Source organism: Nyctereutes procyonoides, unplaced genomic scaffold (genome assembly GCF_905146905.1).
Source record: "Nyctereutes procyonoides isolate TBG_1078 unplaced genomic scaffold, NYPRO_anot_genome, whole genome shotgun sequence".
Taxonomy (NCBI): domain Eukaryota; kingdom Metazoa; phylum Chordata; class Mammalia; order Carnivora; family Canidae; genus Nyctereutes; species Nyctereutes procyonoides.
The window spans coordinates 58,291,360-58,311,628 of record NW_026575135.1 but is presented as its reverse complement, the minus strand read 5'-3'; the positions used below and the strand labels follow the sequence as shown (position 1 = coordinate 58,311,628).

The following is a 20,269-nucleotide window of genomic DNA, read 5'->3' as shown; positions in this document are numbered from 1 at the left end:
GCCTCCAAGAAGGCACTAGATGTATGAGCTCCATGACTCATGAGTCCCTCATTTCTGGGAATACAGACAACTGACAGACTATATTTGTTTTCCTCTGTAGCACTAGATTCAGAACTAGCAAAAAAAAATTTTTTTTATATCTGTGATGAATTCTCAATTAGCCATAGGCTCCAGTGTCAGGAAATGCAAGGGTAACAAATCTACGCATGATTCAAAGACCTCAATCAAGTCAGTAATTTCAACCTCTAGAAGGGTCTCTTACCGTTCTTTTTATTCCAAGCACAGTGTGCTCAATAAATATCTGTTGATTATTTAAAATCAGTCCCTCTTCTCTTTGGAAAGGATTTTAAACTGTTTATGGTCCTTCAAATCATTTATTAAAGTCGTTTGTGAAAACCCAAGCTGGGGCACAATAACAGACATCAGCCACGGTGAGTGGAAGAAAGTGGGGGGCCGTGGGGGGTACTGCCATTCACGAATCCACTCCTGGGAGCGGAGCCTTACAAAGTCTTCTAGGGGTTGACTGAGGTAGGTATTGCCCCATTTTACAGAGGCAGAAAATCGAGGCTTCGGTAAGTGGGCTCTCTTGTCCAGTGCAGAGCCAGCCTCGAGCCCAGGTCGCCTAGCTCATGGCTGGTTCTCTCCCACGCTATTGCGCTGGGAAGCAGAGAGACAGACTCGGCCCACAACACAGCTGAACACCAAGGAAAAGACGGTCAACCCCTAGGCACCGAGAGTTTGTCAGGCCAAGGAAGGCAGACGGTGGAACATACTGGCCCAGGCATTTCTGCAGAACTACCGCGTTTTGGAGAGGGCGTGCAACTGCCCCGGCATTGCCCTGCAGTACCTGTTTGTCTCCACTCCAAACCTCTGCAGCCCAGGCCTCAGGCGACTGCCCGCTAGGTCGCAGTTCCTCCCGGTGCTTGGCCAGAAGGGAAGCTGACCAGCCAGGTGCATCCGGGACCCAACCTCTGCCTGACGTAATCCTGAGCCCCGTCGTGCCCCAGGCCCACCTCCTGGCCCATGAAGGGCTGCAGAATCACAGCCTACATATCTCCTCCAGGCCTAGGCCTTAGAGCTGTGTGGCTGATCTTCGGGTAGCTTCTGGGAACATTCTGGATCAAAGAGGAAGGAAGCATGTGCCGATTTCCTTTCCTAGGTATCGTTTGTCCTCAGGTTCTTTCGGCCTCGGCACTCTCCCTGGTGAAAGCAGACCAAGGGCAAAGTTTCCAGGCACATCGTGCCGCTCCATCAGCTCTGGTGGCAGGGGACATGGGGGCAGAGCCGGCGGAGGCCGTGCTAGGAGGGGACCAAAGAGGCCTGCGGAGGACGTGGGGCCACCAGCGGGCCACTGGCCCGAGTGCGGGTGGCAGGCTGCTGTTTCACTTGCATTTTCTCCTTCGGTTCCTCCGTGCCCCCACGTGACTCACTTCCACTAAAGATGAAGTAACTGTGAGGAAGGCGCAGCGGAGAGGGACAGACCCTGGTGCGCGGGCCCGGGAAGGAAGGCCGGCCCATGAAAGACCAATACAAGTCACTTCCAAGCCATTCCATTTATTTTTCCTTTATTGGGTTTTCCAGCTCATCTGAGCTTCTGCTCCATTCTCTGAGCTGTAGATTTTGTGTGAACATTCTGTGTTCTCTGGAACTCCCAGATAAGATCACAGAAATGTGTACACACACACACACACACACACACACACACACACACACACACGGGGCAGGCAAGAGCTTGCCAGACTCGTTTCGGCTGTCTCTTTCCCCCTCTGGCTTCACCACGACTCGTGTTTGTCTCTCCCCGATATCCTCAAGACAAGTGGTTAGGATAGGATGCAGCAGGAGGGTGGAAACGTGGGCAATTGAAGAAGTCGATGGAAAGGAAGCAGTGAACCCCCAGGATCCTTTCCCTGCTTCTTTCTTAATTTCTCAAAAAGAGAGAAGCAGAGGAAGAGTTCAAGGTTGGCAGAGCTGCGGGTGACCGGTGCAGGTGCCTCTGTACCAGTTAGCAAGAGGCACCCCTTCTTCTAGGCAGGTGCAGCGTGGCTTGGTGACAGACACAGGGCCTGGACTGTGACCCCCGCCTGTCCCCGGCCTCTTGGCTGGTGCCTTGTGCACGTACTGTAGTTGCTTACACTCCTGAACCTTGAACGATGCCAGGGTGAAAGGGTCAAGAAGGGATGGAGACTTTCAGCGGGACCTGAGCTGAGCCCTGGTGCCGAAGGAGCTCAGAGTGTCTCCTGAGGAGGATCCCAGCGGGTGGGCTGGGAGGGGGGGCACTGATCTGCTCTTGGCTGCCAGGAGTGCCCCGCACACCAGCCCACGTGCAGCCTACTCCTTGCCTTTGGACTCTGCTTTATTCCCCAGGGTGGGGATGCAGACGTGGGGGAGAGAGGTAGGGCACAGACCCAGCACCAACACGCCTGCCCTCCCAGTGCAGGGGCCCCAGCGGGCTGCCGGGCACCTGTCGGCCTGATATTTTGAGTCACTATATCTCATCTCATGAACCAAGACAGCAGGAATTCCCTGCAGCCATTGCAACAGGAAATGATCCTGGGAACTTCCCACTTCCTGACCTCATGGAAAAGCCGGAGGATGAAGGGCACGGTCCTCTCCTGAATGCTCGTGCCATTCCCCCAGAGGTGTCGCTGGTGTCGCTGGTTAAGCTGACAGCTCAGCGATCAAGGCTGGGTGGATAAGTTATTTATCTCCTATATTACCGGGCTGTAGTTCACCAACTACCGAGTTGGACTCTTGGCTCTGGAAATTTAATGTGTGACAGCTGCGTGCAGCCAGTGGCGTCCAGCATTTTAAAAAGGTCAATTAAGAAACGGTGGACGGTGGTGCAGCTAATGACAGCCTGGAGGGTGAGCGGGGCAGAGCCAGCAGAAGGGCTGAGGCGCCTATGACGGGAATTCAGGGTTGAAGTGAAGCGTGGTGGGGAGGAAATCTATTGTCATCAGCCATAAAGCACATCTGAGCTTTGCAGCAGAGAGAGCGGGACAGCTGTTGCCCTCCCCACACAGCGCGGGGAGCAGCCTGTGAATTGCGGGGCGGAGCGGGGGGGGGGGGGGGGCTCTGCAGACAGTGGTGATACCTGCATCGGCTTGATCTGCAGTTGGAAGTCGCTACCCACCTCGCTGCCTATTGCTTTGCACTCTCCCTTCTCCCACCTGGGGAGCCTAAGGCAGACGCTGGAGTGATCATCAGAATGTGGGTCGTGTTCTAGAAATCCATATTTTAAGCATCTCCCAGCGCTGGGCTCCACCTGTTCTCGGTGCGGCGGCAGGGGGAGGGCCGGGGAGCCAGCGCGGCAAGTGCTTTCCTCAGATGACACGTGTGCCCCTGGTTTGGGTGGCACACAACCGTGGGGTGCAGGTTAGACCCTTTCTTCTGTGATGGATAAAAGGGGGACGTGAAGCCCTTAGGAGAGGTCTATTTCAGCCTGTGATGGACTTGGCTCAGGGCTCCAGGAAGGCACTGTGTGGGACTCACTTTTGTTGTTGAAAATCAGACAAAGGGGCTGTAGGCTGCTCGGACACACTTTTTGCCCCATCTACCTGTCAAGCTAGAAATTCAATAGAGCAATGGGAATGCTAATTGATATGCAAAACGGGTCCAGGGTTCCTAGAAATGTCTAATGATCCTCCAATTCCTTGTGAATGCAGAATTACGACATGAACTACAATGGGATGGGAGGAAGAACATCAACCTCTTGCCCCCTTTTTTTTCCTTTTTGAAATCTACTTTGGGGAAACTTCACAGGTTTATAATTAAAAAAAATATTGCAATCAATGGGATTTGTCTTTCACACACTGGATATTTATTATTAGAAAATAGTTTTTATCAGCTGGCAGTACCAAACAAGTCGAAAGGAGCATGCTCCTCACCATAATTTTTTTTACTTCTTAGTGAAATTTAAATAAAGAGCTCATTGTTGGGAGAGTTGCCACACCTTTTTTTCTCCCTTTAAAAATGGAATAAATGAAGTTTAGTACAAAACGTCCTTCAGATATGCCTTGTTCTGCAGTTGTTTCGCTGTCTCCTTGAGTAAGAGAGAAGAAGGAGATGAAAAAGACCACTCAAGTTATCAAGTTACCCCAAAGAATCTACAGTAGAAACCGGGAAACAAACTCACCCAAACCAAACCTGTCCAAACCAAGAAACCAGTTTTAACATTGGCTTTTTGATTGTGATTATCATCTGACTTTAATATATATATATATATTCTTTTTTTTGGAAATAGTAATAAAAAAGGAAGCATTGAATTGCATCTTTAGCAGGACAACCTTCCTCATATGTTAAAGAGGTGTTCAGGAAACTCCATATAGTATCTGCTAAATAAGCATGTTTGGCAGCTCAGCAAGTATCGTGTGATTGCAGCATCCATGATTCCAAGTGAAACAGCATTTGCTTTCTTCGGGCCGAGTCCGTTGCTCGGGGCGATGTGCTAACATGGCTCCGGGTGTTCTGAGACCCACGGCCTAAGGAAGGATTCGGGGGGTGGCTCAGTGCATGGCCCCAGTGCAGAAACTTCCAGAACCCCAAACAACGAGTCAACCAACCAACGACACAGACGTCAAACAATGGTCTCCTTTGAGTTCCTCTTGACAGAATGGAGGCCCAGCAGGGACTGCTGGTTGGAAGGAACGCTGACAGACTTTGGAATGAGGAGAATCACTCTCTGATTGGTCCGACGCCATTCGTTGTACAATCGACAGTGGTACCTAAATGACACCTGGGGTTGGGAGAGGAAAAATAAGGGAAGGGTTCAGGTAAGCAGAAGCTGATAATCAATCCAAGAAACATGTCATTGAAAACAGCCCCAGAGAGCTGGCAGCAGCACAGTGGGGCAAGTGCCCTGGGCCAGACTGCCCTAGCAACAGCTGAATGTTGGGAGGTTGGCACCAAGCAGAGAACACCCATGTGTAAACTCAGGCAGGTCCCCTGGGGTGGCTTCCTTCACTCTTCCTCAGACTGGAAAAAATTAAGATACGAATAGGAAATGAGGTTCCTTCAGAGTCTGGATTTACTTTGGGGATAGTAGTGTTTGGACCCCAAAGCATCAGTTGTGAAGCACGTTGGCTACAGGCAGCGGGGCAGAGTGGGTACAGTGCTAGTCCTTGCCCAGGGGTGGGACCTGGGCAGTGTTGCCAGCTTTCTCTCTGCTAAATGAGAGGGATGCTTGGGCGTCATGTACCCTACTGCAGGTTGGACACTGCACAATTTAACATTCAGGAACATTTAACATCCTAACATTCCTATGATAGGAAGGGTACTGTTGGACTGGGCCATGTTACACCTACACTTGCTGGCCCCAATAAGTGATCCCCCACTACCTTCAGCTCTGGCGTCCTCGGGCTTTCAGCTGGGAGGCAGGGGCACCAACTCCCCTGATAAATTCTTCTTGAGCCTCAGCCCAGGGTAGGTTCAACTTCGAAGGGCACCTGCAGTGCCTCGTGCGGACCTCAGCATGGCATCACATGCTCTGTACGTCAGTATATTTGTTTCCCTCTCCCTACCGCAGAAGCATCTTGAGAGCAGGGCTTGGGCTGTATTCATCTCTGCATGCCCAGCACCTATGCCTGGCACTTAGGAAGTTGCTCAGTAGAGTTTGCTGAGTGAATAAATATCTTACTCTTTCTGATTGCAACACTGCTTCAGATTAAAGTCTCTCTTACTTGGTATACAACATTATGAGCAGTAAACTGATGGCCAATTGTGGCATAACTGTGCTGAAAAGTACTTGCTTTCCATGTAAAATCCTGGAACGAGACACATCTGTGGTTCATTTCAGAGAAGGTTAGCTTACGGCATTGATGGCCTGCCCGGAAAATTCGGAGTCCCTACTTCTGGAGATGCACAAACTGTCTTTAAAAATGAGGATAGGTTCCAGTTTGAGAGCATCCCGGTGACTAGGTCGGTGCTGGGAAGGAAAATGCCCGTGAGCACCGGGTGACCAGTTACCCAGTATGGGCTGTTTAATCATCTAGGGAGGGTGCGCTGGGCTGACCCCAGTAAAGGGTCCTTGGTGGTCAGAGAGAGGGCTGACCCGATGGTTGGAACCCAGGTTTCTGGAAGCAGAGGAGAGCAGAGGCCCTTGATGAGAAAGGGCTTATTGGTCTTTTGGCAGGCCTTCTGAGGCTAGAAAGCAGATGCCACAGGCTGAGTGCCAGAGAAATTTGGGTATGAAAATACAAGCTTTTAAACCCACACAGATGTGCTTTTCTCCAAAAGGCCCTGAACATGCCAAAGTGGATCAGGGCTGGTTTTTCTTTTTCCCCCTAAGCTTGATTCTCATGTATCTATTCTGTCCTGCTGCTGTGTGGTGCTCCTCATGAATGTAAGAGAGGCAGGTGGGAAAGCCTGCTGCTCAAAGCCAAGAGCAGGGAAAGGGTAGAAGGCAGGCTGGTGCTAATGAGGAGCTCTGGCAGTTCAGGAAGATTGGAATCTGGAAACACTACAGGAAAGCTGGGTTTCAAATCAAGAGACCCTTGGTCTGTATGTTAAGGAGCTGTGCATGCTGGACCTCGGGGGGGTGGGGCAGAGAAGTCGCCGTGGGTGCATGCAGGCAGTGCCCCGGGCCAGGCACACCCGGCCTGCACCCCCATCCTCTGCCTAGTGGCTCCATGACTTCGGGAGGGTTGCTTGTCACCCCCTCAAGCTTTTTTCCTTGTCTGCAAACTGTGAAGAGTGGTATCTGAGAAAGCACTTAGCCCCGTGCCTCACACACACCAGTGTTCTTGGCCTGTAATTTTTGATGCATTAAATATGGAAGACAGTTTTCTGATGCTCCTTCTTAGACACAGGGGAATGGGGGTGGGAAAAGGGGGGGAAGCGCTATTTCCTTTGCTTTCAGTGTGGCTGTGGGTCAGCAGAGGGCTGTATCACCTGGGAGCCTGTTAGAACATCAGAATTTTGGGTTCCACCCAGACCTAAGGAATCAGAGCGTGCATCTTAACAAGATCCCTAGGTGATTCGCAGATACGTTCAAGCCTGAGAAGCACTGCTTCAGGCAACCAGGGAGTCAAGGACTTAGCAGGTCTCCTGGCTCCTCGAGGGCCAGGAGGTACAAAAATCAATCCGCTTGTTCAGACAAACAAATGAGATCTCATTATGTATTAATCTATCTTAATTGCCTTTAACCATCACAGTCAGCGGGCAGATTCAATCAGTAAGAAGAAAGCATCATAGGAAGATGATTCCTTATTGGGGGGAAGATAAAGGCACTTGGGCATAGTGCGGACGGGGCCTCAGGTTGGCAATGCCCCGGGCTACTGCAGAGCCTGGGCCAGAAGCTCCAAGACACTCCCTTCCCACAGTGGAACAGAATTTGATTTAGAGAAATGAAGAGGCAGTGAGGGAAAAATAAACAGCGTAAACCAAAAAGAAGCTATGACAGTTGTAACGTTGGGAATTTTGTTGAGATATTTCTTAAATGTCCCCGGGAGGAGGGTCAGAGGAAGGGAGAGAGAATCTTAAGCTGGTGCTTGATTTCATGACCCTGAGATCATGAGCTGAGCTGAAATCAAGAGTTGGACACCTAACTGACTGAGCTGCCCAGGCGGCCCTTAAATGTCTGAGGATTTAGGGAGAGGAGGAAGAAAGTGCACAGGGCTGCTCTTCTAAGAATACTGCTTTTGTTGGGACAGATTTCTTGAGATGCATTCTTGCTTCATCCGAAGGATATCTATTAACCTATTGGGGGCAAGATCTTACAAAGAGCTGTGGTCCCTGGACGGGGCAAGGAGGGCCAGAAGACACCAGCATCCACCCCTCCCTGTCAGGGAGGTGACAGGCTGCTGCCCACAGTCTGCGGGAAAGTCACAGCAGGGCTCGGGAAATCTATCTGTATTGTGGAGAGTATGGTGTGATCAAGGCTTCCTGACAGTGCCAGGGCCTTGCAAGTCGTCTTCCCAGAAACAGGCCTGGCTCCTTGACCTCCGGCTGCCTGGAGGAGGCAGGCTGCATGTGAGCAGATGGGCCGCGGAGAGGGACTGGGCACAGGGTCACACTGAACACGCTCGGGCAGCTGTGGGCCGTGTGGGCTGTGGCTCAGCCAGCGTGCACACAGCGCCCCTCGTTTGGATGCTGTCTTCCTGGAGGTTTCCCTACTTTACGGGGAGAATTCGGATGACTACCCGTGGGGCTGCAGGTCAGCCAGAGGAAGCAGATCGCTCATTCACCCCCATCCCGGGCCTTAACCAAGTTTCTGTGCTGGGCACTGGCTGTCGCCTCAGTGACGCGGTGAATGCGCGACACCCCAGTCCCCCCACCTCCCAACGTGGGGCTCATCGTAGGTGCCCCCCGGGAGGACTTCTTGATGCTGAGCATAGGGCTTTTGTCTGTTCCGGGACCTCACATGGTTTGTGATGGGGGCAGTGATGTTTCCAGGGCCCCTCTCCCCGGGCACGATGGAGATGGGCCGCACCCTGGTCTCCGGGGTCCCAGATGCAGGTTTCCATGTGGCAGGTACCAGAGGGTCCGGCTCCTGGAGTGGCGGCAGGGTGGCGGCTTGGCGGTGAGGCCGTGTGTCCCCCTTCCTGGCCCCCCTCCCAGCAGTGGCGAGGCCCTGCCAGAAAGGCCCCTCGGAGCAGCAGCCAGCCTGGGACTGACACCGTGTTTGTTTATCTAAGACATTTTCACAGCATATTCTCCTGAAGCCTGACAGCTTGTTTACAATGGGTTTCTGCCGGAGGGCACTTTCCAAGTGTTGTCAGCTCCTGAGTTACGGCTCCTGCCAGGGAGGCTCAGTACAGCATTTATCTGGGAAGGAGTTAGTGCAGATTGAGTAACCTCTTGCTCAGGGGCGCCGAGCGGTTTCCACACCAGCCAGAGGGGAGCACGCTTTCCCTTCCTTCCAGCTGCTTTGCATCTTGTAGCCGGCTAGGTGTCCGGAGGAGGAAAGCCCCATGCCTGTTCTGGGCGCTCTGATAAATGTTCCCGAAGTTACCCCACCAAGTCCCTCCACTTTCTGCATCAGTGGAAGGCTGATCACAGAGGTTAAGTACCCTGGTTATGCCGCTCTGAGGATGCTACATCTTGGGTCCGACCACAGGGCCTTTGCATTCTAACGCATGCGCTTTTTCACTACTATGGCCTCTTGGAAACGTTTCTGGGATGAAGTGTGTTCTGCCTCCTGCAGGAGCCCACTCTGGCCACCCTTCCCACCCAAACCCCCTTTCATCTGAGATAGGACATGAAACAGGGTCACATCGTCTCTCTCTGAGGAAATCTTTCCCTTTCTTCCTCCCCCAGCCTCCTTTTCCTCTTTCATCCTAGCTGAACGTATGCTTTACAAAGCAGGTTTTTGAAAAGGCCATAAGTTTGGTTTGAAAGCCCAACAATTAGATTGACATCTTCAACCTGACATCCTTCATCTTACAAACACGTCTAAGACAAATCGTAGCCTAGCACACCTGTAAACATGGTACAAACTGACAATTATTTTCCAGAGTGCTTTCTCGGGAGGGGCTCTTTCCTTTCTATCACTAGGCAGCGGGGAGGCTGGTGGGATGGGCATTACTGTCATCCCCGCTTTACAGATGGGGACACTGAGGCTCAGAGGCACGGAATGACTTTCCCAAGCTGCTGCAGTTGACAGGGAGTCAGTGGTAAAAGACAATTTAACTTCCTATTCTACCACTCCTCCCATTCCCACTGCCTGGTGACTTCTGAGCCCACTGCATCGCTTGACTCACTGTGAATCAGGACCCACTTTGTAGGCACAGACTTTTTAAAGGAGGCAGTATTACTTCTGCTGGTGAGGCTTCACCAGGTTGGGAGCAGAATGCCTAAATTCACCAGAGGACTCAGAAAGTTGGAAGCATCAGAACGCTTGTGTTTATTACTAAGGCTTGAGCCATGTCCCTCTTACTGAGACTGACGTGTGCCTCCACTTATTCTCTGAACGTTCCCACCAGCAGGGACATACAGAACTAGAGAGTCACAGGACAACCAGGAGGGGGAATGGGCAGGGGTTGTGGTCAGCCTGGCAGGAGTGGCAGCCGGTGGGACAGGGTTTGGAAGACACAACGTGAAGGAGCAAGCGTGCGTAATCGCTAGTGGCTTCCCCACACTGACACTGCACTCCAGGATATGAGAATGGTAAGGTCTGGACAGGAAACACCTATTAAGTAACAGTGGGACGTGCTCAGATTAGAAATGAGCAGGCACAGCCAAGTAATGCCAGGAAGCAGGGAAGCCCGGTTTCTGAAACTAGTCTAGAGGGTAGTGACCTTCTTCCCTACAGGTCCCAGAGGGAAACATAAAGAGAGAGATCGATGCTGTGCCAGCAAGTGCCCAAGCACTCAACTCTTTTCAGAAGTTTCAGTGAATGAAAAAACAGACATGTTTAAGAATTCTTCCTCGTATACAGCCGGCACACTTATTGGGAAATGGTTTTCTTTGGTGGTGGCTTCTCAGCTAGATAAATTAGTGTTCTTATGGGCAGCAGAGTCAATATCCCAACATACAGAATTATCATCAGGCAACACACAGCTCCACGTCCAACAAAGACTATAGGCTGTGTCAGGGAGTAAGAAGAAAATAACCAGCAGGAGGATTCATGATCTGCACAGGCAGTGACAGCAACAGTGCCCAAGTGCATCATTCATAATACACTGCCATCCCGGCAAAAGTGAGGCACACAAACCAGAGAAAGAGAACACTGTGCCTCATCATGGATGGAGTCCTAGAACCCTGCAGGAGAGAAATGTCTAGGGTGTGTGTCTTTGATTGATGGGATCTCAGAAGCTAGGGCTCTTTCTTTACTTGATCTGCTCTTCCCAGCAGCACACCTTTGCATACACGCACGCACACAGCATACACGTATACACATGTGGTAGTAAACCACGTCACACGCTCCCGCCAGCACCTGCAGATCTGTCTTCTACAGGGCTGGTGGGGCGTGCTACAGACGAGAGGGAAGGCTGTGCCAGCTCCAGCTGCTCCGAGCCCCCGGGCCGTGGGCCATACTTACTAGTGTCCAAAAGAGGTAAATAGTGAAGAGTGCCACAGTGAGTGCAATCAGTCCGACGGCCTCCAGCCGACTACTAAAGTGCAGGTGGTCCACAGCGCCCCGCAGGCAGAGCCAGCCCGAGATGGTGGCCAACGGGGTTATGAACAAGAAGCACACCATGTCTCCAAAAAGAGTCCGCTTCTCATGCTGGGGGCCTGGGTTTCTGAGCCACTGCCAGGGAAAGGGGGAAGACAGAGAAAAGCAAGGTCACAGTTAAATGACAGTGTGGAGTGGAGACACACTACTCTCAGGGAGTCTCTGTCTTCGGAAACTGGAACTTGCTTATGATCCCAAAGGAGCATTAAAGGCTTATTTTCATACCCCACCTCCAAGGATAGTGATTATTGATAATCATTTAACATGACCACCCTGATGATGATAAAAATAATAATGTCCTGTACTGTAGATGGCCTACTTGTTTTGAAAACAGTTCAGTGGTTATTATTGTGAAGAATGGCACTTTGGGAAGATAGAGATGATATTATTTCCAGAAGGTAATCTAGTTGAGATACAAGAAGTGCTGTTGTGTGGCCAAAGCCTTCCAGGATCTTGACCCTGGGAATGTCTGCAGGAAAAGGGTTAGATTAGCAGACCTCGGTTGCTCAAATCATGCACATGCCCCAGAGAGGCCTGTTTTCAAGATTGGCTTTTTAGAGAACTCTGAGTCCTTGCAATATTTTACCTTTTACCAGTGTCTGTGTATGCCTGAGGCCTTGAGCCATATGGTAGATGTAGAATAAAAGAGTTTATGTCAACAATGTGATTTATGCTGAACACGTGGAGGGCTGGAGTCTGAGGAGCTGATTGCAATAATGCAGGTGCTGTATGCCTATGTGCCTCACCCCAGCAAACACCCTGGGCACCAAGGCTAGGACTGATAATGCTTTGTATGAGTCATCACAAATTGTTGGTAGAGAAATTAAGCAGGTGTGTGTGACGTTACTGGGAGGGGACACCTGGGAGCTTGAGCCTGGTTTCTCCTAGACTTCACCCCATGTATCCTTTCCCTCTGCTGATTTTAATTGGTATCCTTTTGCTATAATAAACTGTAACCATGAGTAAGAGATTTTTTTGATTCCTGTGAGGCCTTCTAGTCAGTCATGGAGCCTAAAGGTGGTTTTGGGGATCTCCCACAGACTGAGGCTCATGGGACTCCATGAACTCAGTAATGCCCCTCCTTGTGTTAGGACCCTGAGCCTACTTAGGATGGTCTTTGACATCTTAATTGTGCTGCCCAGTTTTGAGGCTGAACCAACTCCCAAAAGGGTGGTGAAAACTTTGTGCTTATTAAAAGACCAGACATGGGATCCCTGGGTGGCGCAGCGGTTTAGCGCCTGCCTTTGGCCCAGGGCGCGATCCTGGAGACCCGGGATCTAATCCTACGTCGGGCTCCTGGTGCATGGAGCCTGCTTCTCCCTCTGCCTATGTCTCTGCCTCTCTCTCTCTCTGTGTGTGTGTGTGTGTGTGACTATCATAAATAAATAAAAAAAATTAAAAAAAAAATAAAAGACCAGACATGAGAATTCCTCCAAGATGGGAAACAGTTGCTGTGCTCCCACTTAGGGAATTTCTAAATGCCTGATGAAATGTTTTCCATAATCCATTCTGGGAAAAGTCATGCTTACAAACTGGTATCGGTACATAACAGTAATGGGTACATAACAGTAATCCTGTTGGCTTTTCTTCAGATTAGCTCTGGGCCATGTCTCCAAATACTCCCATCTCACTGTCCCATGTAGTGCTGGTCAAGGCCAAAGGGTGCAGAGGAGAGGGGTTCAAGTGCAGTTGATGGAGTGGGAGTGAGAAGAGATGCTTGCTGAGTCTGTCTTCCATCGCATATGCAAATAGGAGCTTCACAGTGCTGTGGGCTGGCCCCCAAATGTGAACACTGTGGGCGGCTGAGCAGACACTCCCAAGTGTCCAGGGCTGCAATTCCCACAAAAGCATTGGTGGGAGGGAAAGGAGCATGACAGGGGACGTAAGAGTGTGTTGTGCCCAGTGGAGGGTGGAGGGTGGAGGGAAGGCCAATGGCAGGAGGAAGAGACAGAAGAGCTGCAGAAAGGGCAAGGTGAGGACAGAGTGGTGGAAAGGCCAGCAAAAGCCTCAAAGAGCGAGCAGAAGAAACAGGAGGTAAAAGGCATGGAAGAGGTTTTCTGGAAGGTGACTTTCCTTGAATGTTGGCCTGAAGTCAACACTGAATGACCTGCAATGCCCAGCATACCACTTTCCAGGGACAGTGCACCTCACAACTGTGCTGAGATGCTGAAAGAAGTCAACCTCAGCTCACAAATGGACCCAAGTTGGCACCTGGGTGGCTCAGTCGGTTAAGCATGTGCCTTTGGCTCAGACCATGATCCCAGGGTTCTGGGAGCAGGGAGTCTGCTTCTCCCTCTGCCTCTGCCATACTCATGCTCTCTCTCTCTCATTTTCTCCCTCATAAATAAATAAATAAATAAATAAATAAATAAATAAATTCCTTTAAAATGGACCGGAGTAAACAGATAATGGGGATATGGCTTACCGGCTTACTTCTGAATAGAAATACAGCATTATAAAAATTTCACATAAATACCTAAGTGATCAAGTGCAAATGATATTGACCCAGCCACATGTTGTCATGGTACCTCACACATCTCAGCAGCTTCAAAGAAATTCAAAGGCTCTAATTAACATTTTCTTGCCTAAATACTGGGACTGTTGCTATGACGTAGAGAGTAGAAATTGGGTGTGATTGTCCTAATTTTATAGAGGCTCAGTAAGGTTAAATGATATTGCTTCAGGTGATTTAGGGGTCAAACTGAGGAGAGGACTCAGATTTCTCTGCTCTTGCCCAGATGTCCTATCAGTAAAATACTTGAAAAATATTAAAATTGCAAGACATTCAGAAATCCAGACCCTTAAATGATGTTCCCCAAATTGCAGCAACCTGATTCCCCTTGCAGATTTTTCCTGGAAGCAGATCTGGAAGTCTGGCCTCCTTTGCTCTGTGTCCTCACTTGTTGGAACATAGTAGATTCTCAATAAATATGCAACAGATGTACGCAGATAAGCTGAACTCACTGGCAAAGACTTTCCCAAATTTCTTCTGCTGGAGAATTCTGAATACATTTTATGAAAATTAATTTAGTATTTTACTTATATATATGGCCCTTGACATTACCCAATGAAATGACTCAGGTGTGGAAGGAGGTAATTACAAATCCCTAGTTATTGCCATCCGGTGTAAGATAAATCACAAAGTCAAGATTAGTATTACTGTTGGTTCCCAGTTCCTCTTTTTCTAATTGTTCTTTGATTTTCTGTATTCCTGAAAATTTTCTAGGCCCTTTTTATGTGTACATAATCATCCAGTATCTGGATTCTGCACATAATTAACTATATATATATATTTTTTTCTCAGCTGTTTGCTGCTGGGTCATATTTAGATATGAAGTTTTTTTTTTTTTAAAGATTTTTATTTATTTATTCACGAGAGACACACAAAGAGAGAGGCAGAGACACAGGCAGAGGGAGAAGTAGGCTCCATGCAGGGAGCCCGACATGGGATTCGATCCTGGGTCTCCAGGATCAGGCCCTGGGCTGAAGGCGGTGCTAAACTGCTGAGCCACCTGGGCTGTCCTGTTGTTGTTGTTGTTTTTAAAGTAAGCTCTATGCCCAATGTGGGGCTTGAACTCACAACCCTGAGATCAACAGTCACATGCTCTACAGACTGAACCAGCCAGGTGCCCCAGGTATGAAGTTCTTTAAATAGGTAGTATTATGTTACAATCTGTGACTTCTTCAGAATCCCAAGCATATTTATCTCATACATAATGCAGGTCCCGTGTAGGACCATTGGTAATATCTGTTGCTGAGAAAAAAAATTGTCCTCTGCTATGGTAAGAACCTCTGCCAAGGTATCTAAATAGGTTGATATGGGATATTTATACAAGCAGAGTTTATAACAGAAAAAATATGATTATACCTCAAGTTTCTAGCAAGAGAGGACTGTCTAAATAAACTACAGAATTTACTTAGAATACCACAGAGTAATTTCAAATGATAATGATAATGTACATTTTATATTTACTGACATGATATATTGCTGAGGAGGAAGAGAGTGCTACCAAACAGAATGTATAGTATGATCCTATATATGTAATGATATATAAAAATACACGTAGACATTTACATCTACATAGATGTAGTAGATTTACATCGACAAAGACCAGAAGGATACCGAGAAAAATCAAGGCTATTCTTGGCAGTGGAATCATAAGTGGTCTTTAATCTTTTCACTTTGTATTTTCTTTCTTTTCTAAAATGAACATGGATTACCCATGTAAACGTATATGCATGTATTAGTTGTGTACCAAACATCAGGAGAGAGATGCTGAGTGAGAGATAGGGAGTGAAGAGGGAGTCAAGGAGGGAGACATCCAGCTAGTCCTTTGTAAAGTATAGCAGTTAAAAAAAAAAAATTAGTGCTGAAATATGGCTGGGGTAAGCTCAGTGCTAGAAAGTTGAGTTTATCATGCACCGCCTCATAGAGGCCTTGCAATAATGCTGTGAAGCACATGCTCACATTATCCCCATGTTACAGATGCAGATACCAGAAGAAGAGAGTTTACTAACTCACCTAAGGATAGACAGCAAGTGGGTGGTAGAGGTGGGATTCAAACCAACCTCACTTTGCTCTTCCTTTGCTTTCCAAATTTACATTTTCTTTCTGCACCAAATGGCACTTGTGTGTGTGTGCGCACGCACGCGTGTGCACATGCACTAGATTTTTGGCAAATCTTCAGCTGGGGGGGATATAGTAAGTCCTGTTTTACTGGTTTGTCATGGTAGTTGAAGGATTGGCTGGTCAAGATATTATCATGGTAATTTTATAAAATATTCTGAGGCTACTATTCTGTTCTCTGTTCTTTCTTTTACTAAATCACAATGAGGTCTAATTTCTGGGCATTTAATTTCAGCTACATTTTGGCTGAAATCAAAAGGTTGATCTCAATTATTGTTCAATTTGATTTTTTTATCTCTTTTAGATCTCATGTCTCTCTAATCAGTTTTACTTATTATACATAGAGTATTCAACTATTCTGTAGTGGTGTCTTCATTTCCCAAACATTTAATGAAGAGCAGGTGATGGCAGAATGGCGGGTTGGTTCACGTGTCTGGCCTGCCACCTGACCTGAGGTGGACCCTTCCTATCGCTGGCATCTTGCACATTTGGCATTTGCAGTGTTAAATCAATGATGGTAACTTACATTTATCCACACTGATATGCAGAGCACTATCGTTATGGTACATGAAGTAACTGATTTACTCCTTAATGATCTTCAAAAAAAGTACCACCAGGACACCTGGGTGGCTCAGCGGTTGAGCATCTGCCTTCAGCTCAGGGCATGATTCCGGGGTCCTGGGATCGAATCCCACATTGGGCTCCCTGTGAGGTGCCTGCTTCTCCTTCTGCCTATGTCTCTGCCTCTCTCTCTGTGTCTCTCATGAATAATGAATAAAATCTTTAAAGAAAAAAAAAGTACCACCATTATCACCAGCATTTTATATATAGGGAAACCAAGGCACAGAAAACTCAAATAACTTGTAAAGGTTGGCCTTAGCTTTGATCCAGGTAGTCTAGCTCCAAAGACTGTGCTCCAAAATAATCTATTAAATCATCATTCTTAGTTTAAAAAAAAAAAGAAGGCGGTGGCAGTGGGTGGTGAGGGGATGAAGTGGGTAGGAGGAGGCTTGTACCTTCAGAGTTTCTACCAGTGTAAGAAAGTTCCCTGGGTGCCAGATACTAATTTATCCTGCCACTTGTGGACAGCTTTTGCAGCTAAAATATCATTCTTGAAGGGGCTTTAGTTTAACATTAGTCTTCTGCTTATACTTGGTGGTTGTTCTGTGCTTTAAAAGCTGAGGTAGATGCTTGGGAATACTAATGTGTGTGGCATCTCTCACCTGGCCAGCCCACCCACCCGGAGGCCAGGGGATCTGTTGTTAACCTGGGCACCCTTCCTGCCTTCTGTTCTCTGGTTCTGTCAGAAACATAAAGCACAGAGACTGTGCTCCTTCTTGAAAGCCCTGGCGATGAGCTGCCTGTTTTTCCGTGGTGATCTCATTCCAGTCACTAACTCATTCCTGAACCATGAGATTGATCTGCTCTTGGAAATGGATACAAAAACCAACCACCCAACCAACCGTCTAAACCAAACAGAGCCCTCCATGGTAATCAGCAGCACAAGGCCAGAGACAGCAGCGGGAATGAAAGCAGCATGCCACCAGCGAGTGGCATCATTCACTGGCTGTAAGCACACATCCAAGGTGAACCGGGCACCAGTGATTCCTTCCAAGGTGGGCTGACTGTGGGTTCGGATCTAATTACAGTGTCAATTTGTTAAATCCCTCACTCGGGGGTATGGGGAAAGGGGGTGCAGAGCTCCAGGACATTAGATTCTGTCTCCCAGGCTCCAAGTTAATTGGCTTAAATCCTCAAGGCAGACAGGACAGCGTGCGGGTCAGTTTGTACTAGAACCAGATTACACTCTGGTGGCTAACAGCTCTGATCGATTACAACCTTCCCCATGAATCTCCTTAATGAGAAACCATCATGAGAATGGAAGAAACTGATAGAAGGGATAACAATGAATAGAACCATCACAAATTTATGGAGAGGAAAAGGAAAGGGCAGGCAAGGTCTCACCATGGTTTCTCATGTGGGTTTATCTGCTTGAGTGTCTCCTGCTAATCTGACACTTGGCAGAGTTATTAAACAAGGGCTTACATTCCTTGGCATGGGTCTTATTCCCAGATCCCAACTCATTCCACCCTAAACTGTCTTGCTTTCCTGGGGAGCTGCAAGGTTAAAAGGGCAGTGTAGTGATCAGACGGGTATGTGATGGGTCCTTTGCATGATCTAGAGATTATGATGAAACATGAAAATCATGAATTTCCGTTAACTCAAGACGTAACAGAGAACAAAGACAAACTCCTACTGATGTTTTAAATTCCTGTACTCCAGTCTGCTGGTGAATTTCCAGAACAGCTGAAGTCACCCAGAAAGAAATTCTGACTCTGGGGTTGCTGAGGAGATGCTCGCTCCAGATATCCATCAAACCAGGCTTGCAGCAAAGCAGCTCAAATGAAAACTTCACAGAGGATGTGCTTGTGATCCTGAAATGTCCTTCTCCAGCCTTGGCCTCCCTCCAAAGCTCCAGATGTGCATTTTCAACAGTTCACTCACCATCTCTACTTAGATGACTAACAGACGACTTATACTCAATCTCTCCGAAGCAGAACTCTTGATTTAGCACCTATTTTTCTCCACGTCTCCTCCCGCTCAGTGAATGACATCACCAGCCACCCAGTGGCTCAGCCAGCTATTTCCTTTCTGTCTTACCTGCCACATCTCACCGGCCAGGAAGTCATATAGGCACCACCTTACATAGGTATCTGGAATCTGTGCACTTTTTCCACATCCACCACCATCCCTGGGAAACGATCAATATGTATTTGAGAGGCAATAGCCTTGCTACTTCCACTCTGGCTTCCCTACAGTCTGGCTCCAAAACCAGTCTGGATGGCCTTGAACATCTATCCATCAGAGCATATTGCTCCTTTGCTTACGCTCTCCCTATGGTCAGAATCAAGTCCGTACTCTTTACCAAGGACTACAAGAATACCTGACCTCACACCTGCCTCCCTCTCTATGTCTCCAATGAACCTCTCCTTCTTCATTTCTAACCTTTACTTGTGGCTGTTCACTTGGAGGGGCCAGGCTTTGCCCAGATTCATGTGCCATTGGCTCCTTCCAATCATTTAGGTCTCAGCTCACATTGGACCTTTATATGGCACCTACAAACAGTGCCTGGCTATATTTTCTACAGAGCACAAGGCACTCTTTGAAAAGATGCTCTTTATTTATTTGTCTGTACACTTGTTTGTATTTTGCTCCCTATTTCACTGAGAGCTCCATGATGACAAGGACTTCATTTTTGTTCATTCTTGTATGCCTTGATCTAAGAACAGTGCTGGAACACAGTCGATAATTTTAGTGAAAATGAAAAATAAACATCTGAATGCCAGTAGCCCTGATCAAAAAGACCTTACAATATTAGTTAGACAAACAAAATTGATTGGTGAGGAGACACTTTTGTTGGTGGGTAGACCTCAAGTCCTGAAGTTCACTGAGTTTAGCCTTCTGGACTAAAGATGGTATTCCTTATGCATCACTCTTTTTAGGTCTCCAAGAGAAATATCTACATATTGCTTTATTGCTACAAGGTAAAAAAAACCCTTGTAGGTAAAATAACCTATTCAAGTTTTTTTCCTAAGATGTAAATAATTGTGGAATGCCATCTGTTTTTCTACAGGTCATGAAATAGCATGAGAAATCCAGTAAATTATTCAAGGTCCTTTGTACCGTTTTAGTAACAATTACTTTTTTTCTACCTGAAAACTCCTTGAACTATATGAGAAAAAGACAATATTAGATGTCCATTTAAAAATTATACAACTCAGGATGCCTGGGTGACTCAGTGGTTGAGCGCCTGTCATTGGCTCAGGGCGTGATCCCGGGATCCGGAATCGAGTCCCATATTGGGCTCCTTGTGGGAAGCCCATTTCTCCCTCTGCCTGTGTCTCTGACTCTCTGTCTCTCATGAATAAATAAATAAAATCTTAAAAAAATAAAAATTATACAACTGAAGTTCAACCAAAAATATGTACTGAGCACCTATTATGTGCCAAATATTTTCACTGAATTTAATAACACAAGGTGGCATTATTATTCCTGTCTTGAATTAGGATATTACACCTCATTGAGGTTAAGGTTACATGGCAGAGGAGCCAGGGTTTGAGATCTCCAGCCTACTGTGCTTTCAACTCTTTCCCTTAGCTTGCTTTTGCACTACATAAAATTTTACACATTTTTTAAATTAAAAACATTTTAATTGCAGTGTAATGGATGTACAGTGTATTATACTATATTAGTTTCATGTACAACTACATGAAATGTTGATCCTAATTTCTATTTGCTCCCACAGTGGATGAGGTCAGGGAAGCAGAAACCATGCAGGACATAGAATGAGAGACGGGACACCACTTCCAGATGTCCTTCGGTTAGCTCCCCTAAATGTTCCTCATCAAGTTCTTTCACCTCTTTGAAGGAGTAAACAACAAAACAAAACAGGAGTCTCCCTCACAGGAGTGAGGATGGTGAAGCTTTGAGGGGAGTAGTAAAGAACCCTCTTCTCTTTAACTCGAGTT

General features: G+C 47.6%; 1 protein-coding gene across 2 annotated transcripts in view; it reads right to left on the bottom strand.

Annotated features, from left to right (window-relative positions):
- Positions 1–3,797: 3,797 nt before the first annotated feature.
- The window catches only part of MARCHF3 (membrane associated ring-CH-type finger 3), a 138,592-nt gene continuing 122,120 nt past the window's right edge, over positions 3,798–20,269 (bottom strand). For both annotated transcript variants that reach the window (XM_055301553.1, XM_055301552.1), the window contains 2 exons: positions 10,979–11,188; positions 3,798–4,735 (listed from right to left, as the gene is read on the bottom strand). In XM_055301553.1, coding sequence (XP_055157528.1) covers positions 4,577–4,735; positions 10,979–11,188 — 369 coding nt within the window. In that variant the 3' untranslated portion in view covers positions 3,798–4,576. The remainder of the gene's footprint in view (positions 4,736–10,978; positions 11,189–20,269) is intronic.